The 13,860-nt window shown below is 44.7% G+C and overlaps 1 protein-coding gene across 1 annotated transcript in view; it reads right to left on the bottom strand.

Moving 5' to 3' along the window:
• The window catches only part of DAP (death associated protein), a 33,799-nt gene extending 20,671 nt beyond the window's left edge, over nucleotides 1-13,128 (bottom strand). Inside the window, exons 1-2 of the mRNA XM_026048538.1 lie at nucleotides 12,994-13,128; nucleotides 8,969-9,065 (exon numbers count right to left, since the gene is read on the bottom strand). Coding sequence (XP_025904323.1) covers nucleotides 8,969-9,065; nucleotides 12,994-13,048 — 152 coding nt within the window. The 5' untranslated portion in view covers nucleotides 13,049-13,128. The remainder of the gene's footprint in view (nucleotides 1-8,968; nucleotides 9,066-12,993) is intronic.
• Nucleotides 13,129-13,860: the final 732 nt, after the last annotated feature.

Below are 13,860 nucleotides of genomic sequence, written 5' to 3'. Positions count from 1 at the left end.
GACTCATGTTCACACATCCCTCAAAGCTCTCTTACTGGATGTAAGTTCGAGTTGAGCACCTATGGTCACTATATGTCAAGTTAATGAAGAACAAAACCAGGCAGCACAGATGAAAACCGTAATTCTTCATTCAGTTCATGAACTTAAGAGTTGGCACAGATCTGCCCACTGACACAGCTTAACTTTTGATGCAGAACTGTACTTTACACATTGAAAGACAAGAAGTTCCATCTCCACATGAGGAAGAACTTCTTCACTGCGAGGGTGCCAGAGCCCTGGCACAGGCTGCCCAGGGAGGCTGGGGAGTCTCCTTCTCTGGAGATCTTCCAAACCTGCCTGGATGCCGCCCTGTGCCCTGTGCTCTGGGTGTCCCTGCTGGAGCGGGGGGGTTGGACTAGATGATCCCTAGAGGGCCCTGCCAATCTCAACCATGCTGTGATTCTGTAACAGTAATCTGCTATAGGTTCTTTCACAGACTGCCTTGCCGGGTTCCTCCTAGCGCCTCATCTCAGCCAAGCTGAGTCAAAGGCACTTTGTTGCACCCAGGATGCGCCCTAGTCCCAAGGAATTTGTTTGCATATGACTCATGGAAGGAGACACTGCAGATCATGGCTGTGGGTAACATCTACATCGGCCCTTGGGGCAAGAGAATAATTGTCTGCAATTTCTTTTCCATCAGCACAGAGGCAGAAGACACTGACTCTACTGGCCAGTTTTCTCAGAACTGAGCACGTGTGCTGCTTTTGCTTCCTGCAAGGAGACCACGAATTAACATAGTAGTTGCCATTTCTAGCTCTGGCTTATCTAAACAAACTTACTTAGCTTCAAAAACGTGCAGAAAAAGAAGTCATCCTTAACACACACACACACATCCCTTGTCCATGCCCCACACACATGCATACAAATTCTGGCTGCTTTTCCCAGGGTGATGCCACAGGTCAGGGCTGGAGGGGCAGCAGTATCATCTGTAACTCCTAAAACACCGGGAGCAGGTTCCTAACAGGCTTTTAGATTACACACAGGGCTTTCAGATTGCACACAGGGTTCAAACTCAATGTCAGTAATTTCAGATAAATTCCTCCTTGCTGTTGGAAATGAGGCAAGGAGGCTGATCTGTATTCCTGGCTGCAGCCTAAGTTTGAGCAATTTTATTTGTTAACCAACAGCAGACAGCGTTAGCCCATGACCAGGGCTCTAAGGTGAAGCTTGTAGCAGAAGCTGAGCCCGACTCCATCCCCTCTTCATTAAGTAGTTGATTTATCACATAACTCAGTGGCTAGGTTCCCTCACAGCGCTTACCTCTCCCTGCCCCCAAGGGCTGCTGCAAATGCCATCTGGAAACACCAACACACGGCACCAATTAATTCCACCAGCTTCCTTTGCTGACACGCTCAGATATTCCAGCAGGTGAGACTAGCTTGATTTGCACTCACCAAAACATCTCTTTCTGGCCATCTCGCCACTCATCTGGAGAGGGTGCAGCATTTCTGCTTCGCTTAATTAGCTGTTGCAATTTAAAGTCAGCTCATAGTTTCCATCCTGATTAGTTTGAACGTGAAGTTCTTGCTAGCATTTTTTTTTTTGTTTTTTTTTATAAGGGTACATTTGCTGGATCTTAATGAAGCAGTTGAATTTAACAATATACAACTCCCCTAAAACATGTCTATTTAGGAACATAACCACAGAGCTGTTTTCCCCCCAAACCCGTGTAAAACCTGAGATTCCCACCCAGGCTAACATGCTTGCTTCATGCTCCTGCTCTGCTCGGCTTACATTTACAACAGTGTTTGCAGCAGTTGCCAATAACAGCAATAAAAATGTCTTACCTCCCCAACTGTAAGTTCTGGGCATGATGAAGACAGCAGCGGATCAAACAAAAGCCAAAGCAACTGAGGACCTTAATGCTGCTAATATTCCACCCTTGCAGGAGAGACGGGACTTGGGGAGACCCGAGGAGAAGAGATTCTTCCTCAGGTCAGGCCTACCAGGCAACTCGGGTTCATACTTTGAAGCTGGTGGTCTCACTCTTGGTTCCACAAAACAGGACCATCCACATTACAGTGATTTCCAGCACTTATCAACCTTACTGTCACAAGAGACAGAAGGTTAAAAAACTTGAGAAGAATTTTCTTGCCTCAGAAGGTGCTTCTATTACTCTATTAGACCAAGATTTACTTTGGAAGACGGTGGAAAAGGTATTTCTGATCCAATAATGTACTGGTAAGTGATGGATATAAGTTCTGATAGTTACAGTGGATTCAGCTCACGATCATGAGCACTTCCAAGGAAGCCAATATTTATTTTGTCAATACTGCTTTAATGTGAATTCTTCCAGGACAGCCTCCAGAATGGCATCATTGCCAAATCTCTTCAAGATGCCTAGGAGCAGATGGACCATGGACTTATTTCCGAAGTGAAAATCACTACTGCAGGAGCACGGAGGTGAAGAGGAGCTAATGACTGACAGGAAAAGTCAGGTACCAAACACTGAATTAGAGCAACTGCATTCTGCATGAAGATTCTGCAAGGCTTCTTCCCATACAACATTTCACCTCTTCCTTCTAACAGTTTACTTTAGGGGAAGTGAAAGAATAAGTGAAAGATGCACAGAAACAAATTAAATTTGGAGCTCCAAAACATCTGTGCCTTGACAGCTATCCAAAGATTGGCTAGTCTCACAGTAGTATTTATTTCTAGTGGTTAACCGTTAGTTAGATGAACATGTCTTGCCTACAGTGTTTCATCTTTATTTATCAGGTTCCTTTCCAAATCTTAAAAAAAAGTGAGATTTGTAGTAAAATCTTTTTTTCCCAGAATACTCCTACATTTCCTTTCCATATTCCAAAAGCTAAAACTCTTCTTTTTCCCCTTTTAGCCAAATTGAATTTGGCAGATGATAAAGCATCTAACACAATTCACATCTCCATCTTAAGAAAGATGAAATCAAATTGAAAAGGCATAAATCAAGGCACTTCTCCATTTGCTTTAGCAAATGTTTCCATTTGTTTCTGTTATCTACTAGTAAAGCTCAGTTCAAATTTATGTTCGTGATTATAATCTGAAGGAAGGAGGAAAGAACTAATCATATCCAATTTATGCTACAGCTAAAAGAAAATAGATATAAAACAAAACAGCACCTAGGAGAGTTAGGGTGTTAGCACACGCACTGCTATGACAAAACGCCAGGAAGGACTGCTGGGCAATCCATGCTAAGGAAGGTCAAAGATGGAAAAATAGAACTTCTTTATTGTTCCCCACAAACGAAAACTCCACTGCACCCCATTCAGAGAGAAAGTCTTGTAATTTTTTTCTTCAAGAGATTCTCCAAAGCCAGGAGGGATTTTATGAGCAACTGCAAACAGTGTCTGGGGCATGTTTGAGCAATTAGCTTTTCATTTCCTCCAGTCTTGTCTGCCCATGGAATCTTGTATCATTAAAGCTAACAAAACCATCATGTGCAACAGTTGTAACCCAGAGAACAAGACTGTGTTTGAATCGCTCCCACACGGGTTGCAGAGCCTACAGAGAAGCCACAGGGTAAAGAGGTGTAAGATGCAAAGCTCAGATCCCCACCTAGCTGGCTACTGAGGCAACTACCTGCAGCTACCAACAGCGAATCTAGCCCCCACATCCTATCTGGTTTGCAGAAACAAGCAGTTTGGTAATTTAAATTCTTTGTTTTTCTTCCCCTTTTTTGGGGAAAGAAACAGTCTGCACTAATTTGGCTGACCTCCTCCGCTCAGGAAGAATTACAAAGCCAATCACAAAGATGATGCATCAGTTCTGTAAAGCGTGTCTTTCCTATTACAAGCGTGCAGCTCCTAAACACCACCTTAATTCATTTTTTCCCAAGACACAAAATATGAGAGTGCTAATTCCTAACTATTAGACAGCTAAGTTGTTAATAAGCCCCTCACAAAAGGGGGAATGTATACATGAAAGTCTCTCAAAACTAGAACTTCTTCTGGAGAAAAGAAAAAGAGATTTTTCAGAAATATATAAAAGGGAGATGACAACTGCCAGTCATTAATACAGAAATAATTTCAAAGGTAACACATGTTATGATATAAGAGCATAAAGACTGGGAAACAATGTGGCCTGAAGGGAGGGAAATGCTTCAAAGGGCCACAACAGAAATAAATAATACATTACCAGCAGGACTTAACGAGTTTTCTGTAACTTTACTTGCTTACAAGATATAGAGGAAAAACGTGGTATTAATTTCAAGGCCATCCTGAGGACATCCAAACCCCTCTGATACAGGGAAGGAACCAGAACAGCCAGAGTTATCAGCCAGAACAAGTATGTTTGGGCGAAAGAGCAGAACACAAACCCAGCTACTTACAAGTTCTTAAGATTCTGACATTTTTTTTCCCCCACTATAAAGTGAAACAATAACATAACCCCCTAACACACCAGCAGAAACAGAATTGTTTAATCCTCAGTGCACCATCAATAGTGGCCTTAGCAATAGCAGGATACACTTTTCCTTTGAGCAGAAATTGCACCTATTTGTTTAGTAAGAGGCACGTATGCAGGGTACTCTCAATGGTCCCCTCAACAACCGAATAATGAACAACAATTTATCAACGTGTGTTCTAAATATTAGTATGAAGTTACAGTCTCAGAACAGTGACTGGCAGTGCTGGAGAACATTCGTTATCAATATCTAAGAATTATGAGGATGAACATTTTGCCTGAGTTATTTTCGAAGACTTTACTTGTTCCAAACGTACCTAAATGTTAAGAGAGATACCTCAGCTTAAGCTGTTCTACACATAAATCTTAACAGAGACACTACGACTTAAGCTATTCCAGCAGAACAGCCTAGTGCTTCCACTACCACCTCTGAAGTGCTGTGTTTCTAACCACTTGTATTCTGTATGTTGAAGAAAGCAAGAAAAGTTTTGTTGTACGTGAGAGGAAAATGGATGCAAGGGGAGGTAGCATCTTGTGAGAACATATTTAACAAGATGTTCTGTGTTGGTATTAAAAAAAAAGAAGATATAGAAGATATCTAAGTTAATATGCTTGGGGAGTCATATTTACATTATACTTTTCTCTCAGTATCATTCCTGAATACAGGAATATATGGGATGAAGATATCTGTGCCAGCTTAAAGCAGCGTTGAAGCAGAGGTTTTCCAAGGGCATTATAAAGCTCAATAATCTCCAAACCCCAACGCATAATCAAACGGTGTTCCTTACACTGCTAAGCCCAAATCTCCCTTATCCGATTACTCAGCGACTCTCGGAGCTCCTCCTAAAGCTGAGGGTATGAATTTTGTACTAGAAAAAGCTGCCACAGAACCATGTCCTACTAGCTCATGTAGAGGAGAACCAAACTGTCAAAGCAAAAAATAGTCAAAGCACCATGAGCTACAGGGGCCCAGGAGATGTGAGAAAAGACTACATGGTCCCTGGGGAACCTGTTTTAACAGCGCCTTCCTCTTCCTTGCTTAATTTAGTCTTCCTTGACTGAATCAAGCACTATACTCCTAAGGAATTTAGCATTAAACAAACTGATAAACTCGTGTGTTATCAGGTTTTGTTGCCTGTCACTGGGCCAAACAGGGAGGAATTTTCCTCCTTTCCTACTCCCAAGACTTGGGTACTGGAAGCATGTGATAGAGATAACTAGAAACAACTCTGAAAACATTTGTTAAATTATTGCCAGACTTTAATTATTTAGTCTGCTGTAGCTGTCGATAGAGCTGTTCCATTGCAGCAAACCTATTTAACGTGAAGGCATTCACTGTAGCAGGCTCGCTGCCCTTTGATTTGATTGCAACATTTAAATGCTTGCAGCTTGGTGAGCGGCACCCTGTTAAATAAACAGCAAACTGTAACCAAAAACTGCTTAGGCAGCATTCAGGCAAGGCCTAATTCTGAGGAGTTTGGGTTTCCCTGAGCCTAAGAGTGTGTGTACCACGAGCCTGAGCCTGCCCCTGCTGTCACTCAGAGGTGCTGGTTTGGCTCCTGCCGTGCACAACCAAAGCTGTACTTTCATTACAGGTTGTTCGTTTATTTGCCCCATTGATCTCCAAACAGTCAAGTTTTCTCAAAGAGTTTGAGTGAGGATTAAAAAAAGGGCAGCTCTGTCACCTGAACTACGGGGGGCACAGGGGCTTGCCTAATTTGGGACCAAATGGCCACTTCTGCAGTGCCAGCGTTTTGGGTTTCACTGCTGCCTTTTGGCAGCAGAGAGCAAAAGGCTCTTTCCTAGTCCAGACCCATCGATCCAGACTGGGTACCTGTTGGCTGCAGCAGCACCATGCCAGAGATGGGGAGGAGCAGGAGCACAAGCTGGTCAACGAGGCAGCCCGGGGGATGTGCCTGTGCAGGTGACTTTCCAAATTCCAAATTTTACTCTGGGAAAACTAAGAATACAGAACGCTATGGTTAAGCAAGCAAACTTCTCAATACTGGATGCTTGTCACAGCTTCCCAAAGCCTGCTCCAGGGCCTTCTTCATGGAAAGAAACACAACACTCCACTGTCTTTGGATACCACACATTTTTTTTTAGTTCATCTACAGCAACTGGTGCCAACTCTTCTCTTATTGAGCTCTTCTCCACATAAAGAAGAATGTTTGGATATCATTAGGCAATATTATATATCAGAGATCTACAATTATTCCCATTAGTACTCAAGGTTGAAAATTGCCTTGTAGGAAAGATTTAAAATTAGTATAGAATTAGTATAAAATCATCTTCCCACTTACTGTTTTAAGCGATGGCAAATCATTATTATGACAAGTTAACCCTACCATTTCAGGGTCGGTTGTCATAACAATTTTACTAAAATTGTTAATTAAAATACTTTGCAGAGTAAGTCATGGAGACTGGATTCCAAGTTTCTGAACAACTATGAAAAACAAATGGCAAATAAGATCCTACTGGTGAATGTTACCTTAAAATATCCTCTCTTTAGGCACACACATACACACACACACCTATCTCCTTCAAAGGTCTATATCGTTATCAGCTTCATTTGCCTTAATACTAGAAATAAGGGCCCAATGATCTGTTCTCCAGGCATACTGCAAAAGCAATGCCAACTGCTTCCAAAGCCCCATGCATTGTATTGAGAAAAGCAGAAAATCCTTCCTGTTGGGCTGCTATTTAGTTGCCACACTGAAGCAAGGTCTTAGAAAGACCTGAAACCTTCCCAGAGAACTCCAGGAGAGCACGGAATCTTGTGCCACAATTCCCTGCCAATGCCAAATTTTGCCATCACTAATTTATTCTCAGCTAAGCCTATAATAAGATTAAATTAACCTCCAGGTCATCCCACCCTCTCATTATACAGAAACTACTCTTCCCTGCTTCATTATTTTCTCTTAAGACACTATCAGCTGCCAATATCACCTGACAAGAATTCCCTGAACAGTCTGTTTGATTTCTTTGACTTTGAACGTAACATGGAATAGAGATTGCATCATATCAAGAACATTACCTTAAAAGCCTATCTTTAAATAGCCACGGCTAAAAATGTAAAAGTAGAAAGTTAAAAAACAGATGTCCCCTTATCTGCTTAGTAAAGGGACATAAACCAACAGCAGGCAGTGACCGGAAAGCACATGGATACAGCAGGAACCAGAGCTCAAGGCAAGAGCTCTTCTCTGTCTCCTGATAAACACATGGAAACCTCTCCCCATGGGCATCAGAAATACTGTTTACCATAGATGACGTGGAGCAGAGAGACTCCATCTTTCACCATGGAGCTGGCTGACACTCTGCAAACATGTAATTTAATGGTGATAAGCAATGAAAACTTCATATACCATGTCCTCTGGAGTTGACTCAACTCTGCCTATGGGCAAATGGCCTCTTGCTCAAATCTACAGCTCCTCAAGTACCATCTGCAAAAGTACAGTATATAGACATACAAGCACACACACAGATATACATATATATATTATATATAAAGCTTAAATTAGCTACAGGATGTGATTCCTTACTTTGGTCAAAACTTGACTCCACTACAAACTCTGCTCCAAATTAGGCTCCACTGAATGGAAATAGAAGATGACCAAATGGCTTGCAGAAAAAAAGGCATTAAGTTCAGTTTTCCAGCCTTTCATGTGGATATATGAACTATAGCCATGTTTTCATTCTCATAAATGTGTTACTTCTGTTTGGTTGTCATTTACTTATTAAAAGTTCTTAGTTTGTTTCTATTCCCACAGCCATTTCACAATGCCAACTTCTTACTATTGTTTCAAATCCAAAACAAGCATCACCCAAGTCAGCGTACACAGTAAAGCACAAAAACAGCTCTTCAGTTTTGTGGGGATTGTTTTGTTTTTGCCTTGAGCTAATAGCAATGGCAAAACAATGCAGTATGCCAGGGCAGAAAGATTTTAGGTAAATTTAGTCTCGGCTACAAAGAAAACAACTAGTCAAGGAAAGCAGCACAAAACCCGTGCCCCTGTATGAACAGAAACATGCTGCAGTCCACTGAATTTCCCTGCTTTCATTTCCCCCCACTTGGTACTCAGCAGCTTTAAGCAGATGAACCGCAAGGTAAGGCACAAGGGGCTGTCTTGGCACCCTTCTCCACTGAAAGTGGTAATTTCCCACCTAAAATGAAGGGGCTTGTACTAATAGCACATATTTTGACTTGTCTTTTCATGCCACATTGCCAAATAGGTCAACAGGAAAGGGGTATGTGCCACACAAAAGAAATCAACCCGCCCGCAACAAGACGAACTGACACACAGATGAACAGCTTCATGTTTGTGCCCGAATATCCATGGTCTTTGTAACTCTCCACAACCCAAAATGACATATAAAAATTCCTGAATCCCCCAGTTCTCTGAAAGGGACACATAACTTGCATAAATGAAGTTTATCACACAAAACCAACTGTACTGTTGGCTTGATTCCTGCAAGGAAAACAACTTAGCAATAATATTCAAGGTGATGGAAATTAGCTGTAACATACCCACCAAACCAGAACGCTCACCTGCTGGTTTCCCAGTCTTGGTCATCCTTATCTTTTTCTTCTTTGGCCTCAGAATTGTGGGGGTGTTTCTGCACAATCCGCATCCCGCCAGCTTTCACTGCAGCAAATGAGAAAACCAAAAAATAACTCAAAACCCCCAACAACACTTAAGTGAAATCCAAATCAGTTTAACAGTAGGAGTAGTAGCAGGGAAAATCTTAGGAAAGTTTGAAGGATGACCTTCCCCATCTTCCCCCAGGCTTTGCAGAACAGTTTAATAATCATATTTCTGAAAACTGGTCAAAACCATTTGAAAGTGGCAAATCTGACCATGCCTCCCCTTCTCTGACACTTCATGTCCTCTGAGCACTAGTGGCTCATTTTACTGTTTGCTTCCAATACTACTGGAACTCTAATAAACTCTCACCCCTATTAACTTGCTGCAATCAAGAGAAGGAAAAAAAGATGCCTAAAATCATGCAAAAGGCCACAAACTGCTATGTTAAATACTCCTATAATACAGGAAGGGTTAAAAAACTTCACTTTCTTAATTTCAAGTTAAAATGTAGAGCAATAAAAACAATACTACTGATGAAGAAAAGTACTTCATAAATAGCTAATAAAAACCAAACTTCAGGAAAACTTATTCGCATCACATTACTTTTTATTTTGCCAAACACAAGCATGTACCACATTTCAAATCCTTGCCAGGATTTAGTTTTGGACACGATGCAATCAGAAAGGCATCCCTTTGAAACACGGAGCGAGAAGCGACAGCAAATCCATGGAAATTCCTTGCTTATCCCCCACTACATGGGGCAAAGCGGGAACCACACCAGGACTCTACACCTGCAGCAACAGAGCAGAGATCTGCAGGCAGGTTGTTCTTGACCTGCTTTCCCTCGTCGTGTTCTTGGCTCCTGGTTGCTTTTAGCCCTGCCACAGGTGAGCACAGGGCAGAGCAGGGGCACCAGACGGGAGCATCTCCCCCGTGAGCCACGAGCGTGGCGGGGAGCAGTGCCGACAGTGCCGACAGCCACCCGCGCTTGGGTTTCACACCGCTCCACGCGCTCCCATCCATCCGTCTGGGATAATCTGCCCAGGATGAAAACTACAGTACTTAAGAAGTGAGCGGTGCCGCACGTGGGAAAGGGAAGGTCAGAGAGCTTAAATCACAAAGAAATAAAGTCTTCATTTATGTTTTCCCCAAATCTTTCCTTTCGGAAAACTGCTGCTCTAAAAACTTAGTTTAACTTAGTTAATCAAAGTGATTAATATGTCCCTGAGCCTTGCCAACAAAACTCAAAAACTGCAGATTTACAGTAGTAATTTCTATTAAATCCACCTGATGAGACAGCATGAACCTGGAAAACCAAATCCTAAAACCCTTACTCACAGGAGCTGTTTTTACCTCCTTCATCTTCATCAGTTCTATTTACATTAATTTAGAAATTCATTCAGTGTCATTGCACAACCAGCTCATGTTACTTCCCATTCAGATTACGTTTCGTGGAAGCAGCACTTCTGGACAATATTCCTGTACTTCCATGCTAAAGCTCTTCACCACCTGATAGAAAACCACAGAATGTGGCTACCAATTTAACATCAACCCTATGGGTCTAAAAATCCCTCCCCCTTTACAAAGCAGCTGCCTGATGATACATAATTTATCACCAACAAAATCATCCTGCTAAAATTTAAGGATCTATATGTAAAATTAATGATAAAAAACAGACAACAAAATGACATAGCAGCCAGTGACCAAGGCAGTAAACGTTATGATCACCAATGTCTTGATTTTTCCACTAATACCATTGCGGAATACTATACAAAAGAATACTGGCACATAACTGAGTTACTACATACTTACGTAGTAACATAAGGGTTACTACAGGTACTGTGCATACCTGGGAGATCAAGAGAGGCATCCAGCAAATGACAGTTTATATCTCTGGGCAAAACAGAAATTCTGCATCCAGCGAGCACGGCTGAGGGGCATCTCTGCCACCCTTGCAAAGTTACACCAACTTAAGGAGAGCAATGTGCACCCTTGCAAACCCATCATCTGAAGGCACAGGAATCCGAAGCACCAGGTACCTGCAGAAATATCCCCCCTCCACAAGCTCAGCTCAGTCCAGGCAACCTCGTGGCCCGAGGCGGTGCTTTCTGGGCAACCTTAAAGTGCAAATTAAATAATTTGCTGTTCACAGTGACTCACAAAGCAACGGCAAACGCCAGATTTTAAGCACTTTGCACGTTTCCTTTTGAGCATAGTACTGAATATTAACCCCCAGCACAATCTTGGCTCACGGCTGTATACTTTATTTTGTTTTGTTTTTAAATAATAAAAAGGTGCATAATTATTTCCATGATTCTTCTGCTTTTAAATAGACAGATGCTATCTAGATAGATGTTGTCTATCTATATAGATTCTATCTTCATAAATATACTGTTGACACAACAGCCTTTCTTTATGCATTCACTGTATGTATTAGAAGAATATTAGAAGAAACCAGTACCTGAAAACTTAGTTACACCTCTAACTAAGGTGCAGGCCTCCAGAGTGACTGCCAGCTGCACAAGCCTACTCAGCAACGTGTTACAGAGGCACTGATCCTACCAACAGATGGATATTTAAAAGGGCTACAACTTAAGCCCTATTAAGTTTCAGAAAGGAGTTCAAACACACTTCAGGTACCCTGTTAGCAGTCTGAGGTCTTGAGGTTTCTTTCCATTTCATTATCCTTTCTCTATCCTTTCTCTTTTCAAGTGTTTTTCTGGTCTTTTTCTCTGTGAAAGATCAATGCACAGGTGAAGCAAATGGACGGCACGTGGTTAGTAAGGTTAGGGCCAACAGTGCATATGAAAAACAATGGATTTTTCCAGTTCTGATTTAATTCGATTTTAGATAATCTAAGTTTTCCCTATACTTTTATGTATGCAGTTCGTACTCAGTGGGCTGATTCACGTCCTCATTACAGGCACACGTAACTATGATTTTTTTTTCTTTTTTTAAACAATGCCCGATTTTCCTTTTATTAAAACTTGCTTGCAAACTTGCTCACTTGCCAAGAAGCCAAACGGGCTTTACTTTATTACTCTCCAAGGATCAAGAGCGGCTTGGAAGGGCGGACTAAACCCAAGCTGCGGCCTCCGAATCTGAACGGCCGTCAGTCACCGCTTCCTCACGGTGACGCAACGTGCCAGTGCCGCTCTCCCCGGCCGCTCCCATCGCCATCCTCTTCCCAAACTGACTCCTCCTGCATCGGATTTACTGGGGGATCCTCATGAAGAGCACACGCAGCTCAACAAGCTCTTCCACCCAGCTGGGGCTTCACGTCTTAAAAAGAGTAGGGAAAAACACCCTGAAATACCCTGACGACAGGGAAATTGGCACTCACGTTATGATTTTGTGCTGTGCATTACTTGTTTCTAGGGTATTTGCTCAACTGATCCAATACGTCAGCAACTTCTTTGCAGGAAAACTGGCACCCACTGGGGCCTTCGGAGGAGCCGCTCTCAAGGCCTCAGGCTGCGAGAACACCTGGTGCTTGGAAAAGCACCTGGAGTCAGATCCAGGAGCCAGCTCACGTCAGCCAGGGGCCAGCAGGGGAAGGGGTCCTGGGGCCATCCCCACACCCCAGGGACAGGGCAGCCTCGGCACCACTGAGGGAGTGAAAAGCACACCTGGAAGAGGGTCCAAAAGCCGCTTTCCGAGTCTGCTGCACAGAACTATTCACCAAGCGCCACCCATTTCAAAATAACCTCCGCTGTGAACCACGAGCCTCGCCGCTTCCCGGCGGGCTCCTTGGGGAGCCGCTCCCGGAGGGAGGCGACGGGCGGGCGGGGGCTCCCTGCGGGAGCGCAGCGGGACGGGACCGGGACGGGACGAGGCGCCCGCCCCGCGCCGGGGCCGCTGCCCGGGGCCGCGGAGGGAGGCACAGGCCGCGCCGGGCCCGCGCTCGGCTCCGCCGCCCCATCCCTCCTTCCTTCCTCCTTTCCCTCCCTGCCTCCTTCCCTCCCTCCCTCCGGCGCGGCGGCAGTACCGGCAGGCGGGTGCCCGGCGCGCGTCTCCGCTTTCTCTTTGGGCGGCGAGGACATGTCCGCGCGCCCAGCGCTGCTCTGCGGGACACACGGAGCCGCGCTCCCCTGTCCTGTCCTGTCCTGTCCTGTCCCGGCCCAGCCCAGCCCGCTGCCGCCCGCCCGCCCGCCTCGCTGTTCTCGTCGCCGGTGCCGCCCCGGCCCCGGCCCCGGCCCGCCCTGCCAACGTGGCCGCCCGCCCGCCACGACGCGCCCGCCCGTGACGCGCGGCGGGGCGGGCAGCGCTGCTGCCGCCATTGCTGCGCGGCGCAACGGGAGCACCCGCTTCCCCCGAGCAGCGCCAATTCCTGTTACTTAATGCTTTTTTTTTATAACTATTTTATGTTTTGTTTTGCTTCCTGCCTGCGGCAGGCGGCTGTTACGAATCGCGCTGGGGGCGGCGCGCGCCGCTTCTTGGGCGTTTTTGGCTCCAGCGGCAGCCCGCGGGTGTCAGTGGGCGCTCCGTGCGCCTCGCCTTGCCTGGCCTGGCGTGGCCTTCACAACGAGCCCATACCGGCCACGGGGAAGGAAACCTCCCCATGCTTCCTTAGGTGTGGAAAAACACATGGGAACGGATCGAGCCAAATGTCTGCAACGTCAGGACAAAGCGCCGTCCTCACGTGCTGCCCCACCTTTTGTTTGACCCACCTGCCCCAAAGTGGTTGCCCAGTGGCTTGCGAATTGAACCCACCAAACACTTACGTGTAGGGGGGTCATAAAGAAATTCCCAGAGCGGAGACGTGCGGTGCCTCCTGCGCCGGGCACTTGTGCCGAGCCTTGGTCACGGTCATGAAAATTCCATTGTAAAAACATATATGGCAGATAAATACATA

The sequence above is a fragment of the Nothoprocta perdicaria genome, unplaced genomic scaffold, assembly GCF_003342845.1.
Source record: "Nothoprocta perdicaria isolate Ctin4 unplaced genomic scaffold, notPer1 scaffold_55, whole genome shotgun sequence".
NCBI lineage: Eukaryota > Metazoa > Chordata > Aves > Tinamiformes > Tinamidae > Nothoprocta > Nothoprocta perdicaria.
This window is presented reverse-complemented; position numbering and strand designations above follow the sequence as displayed.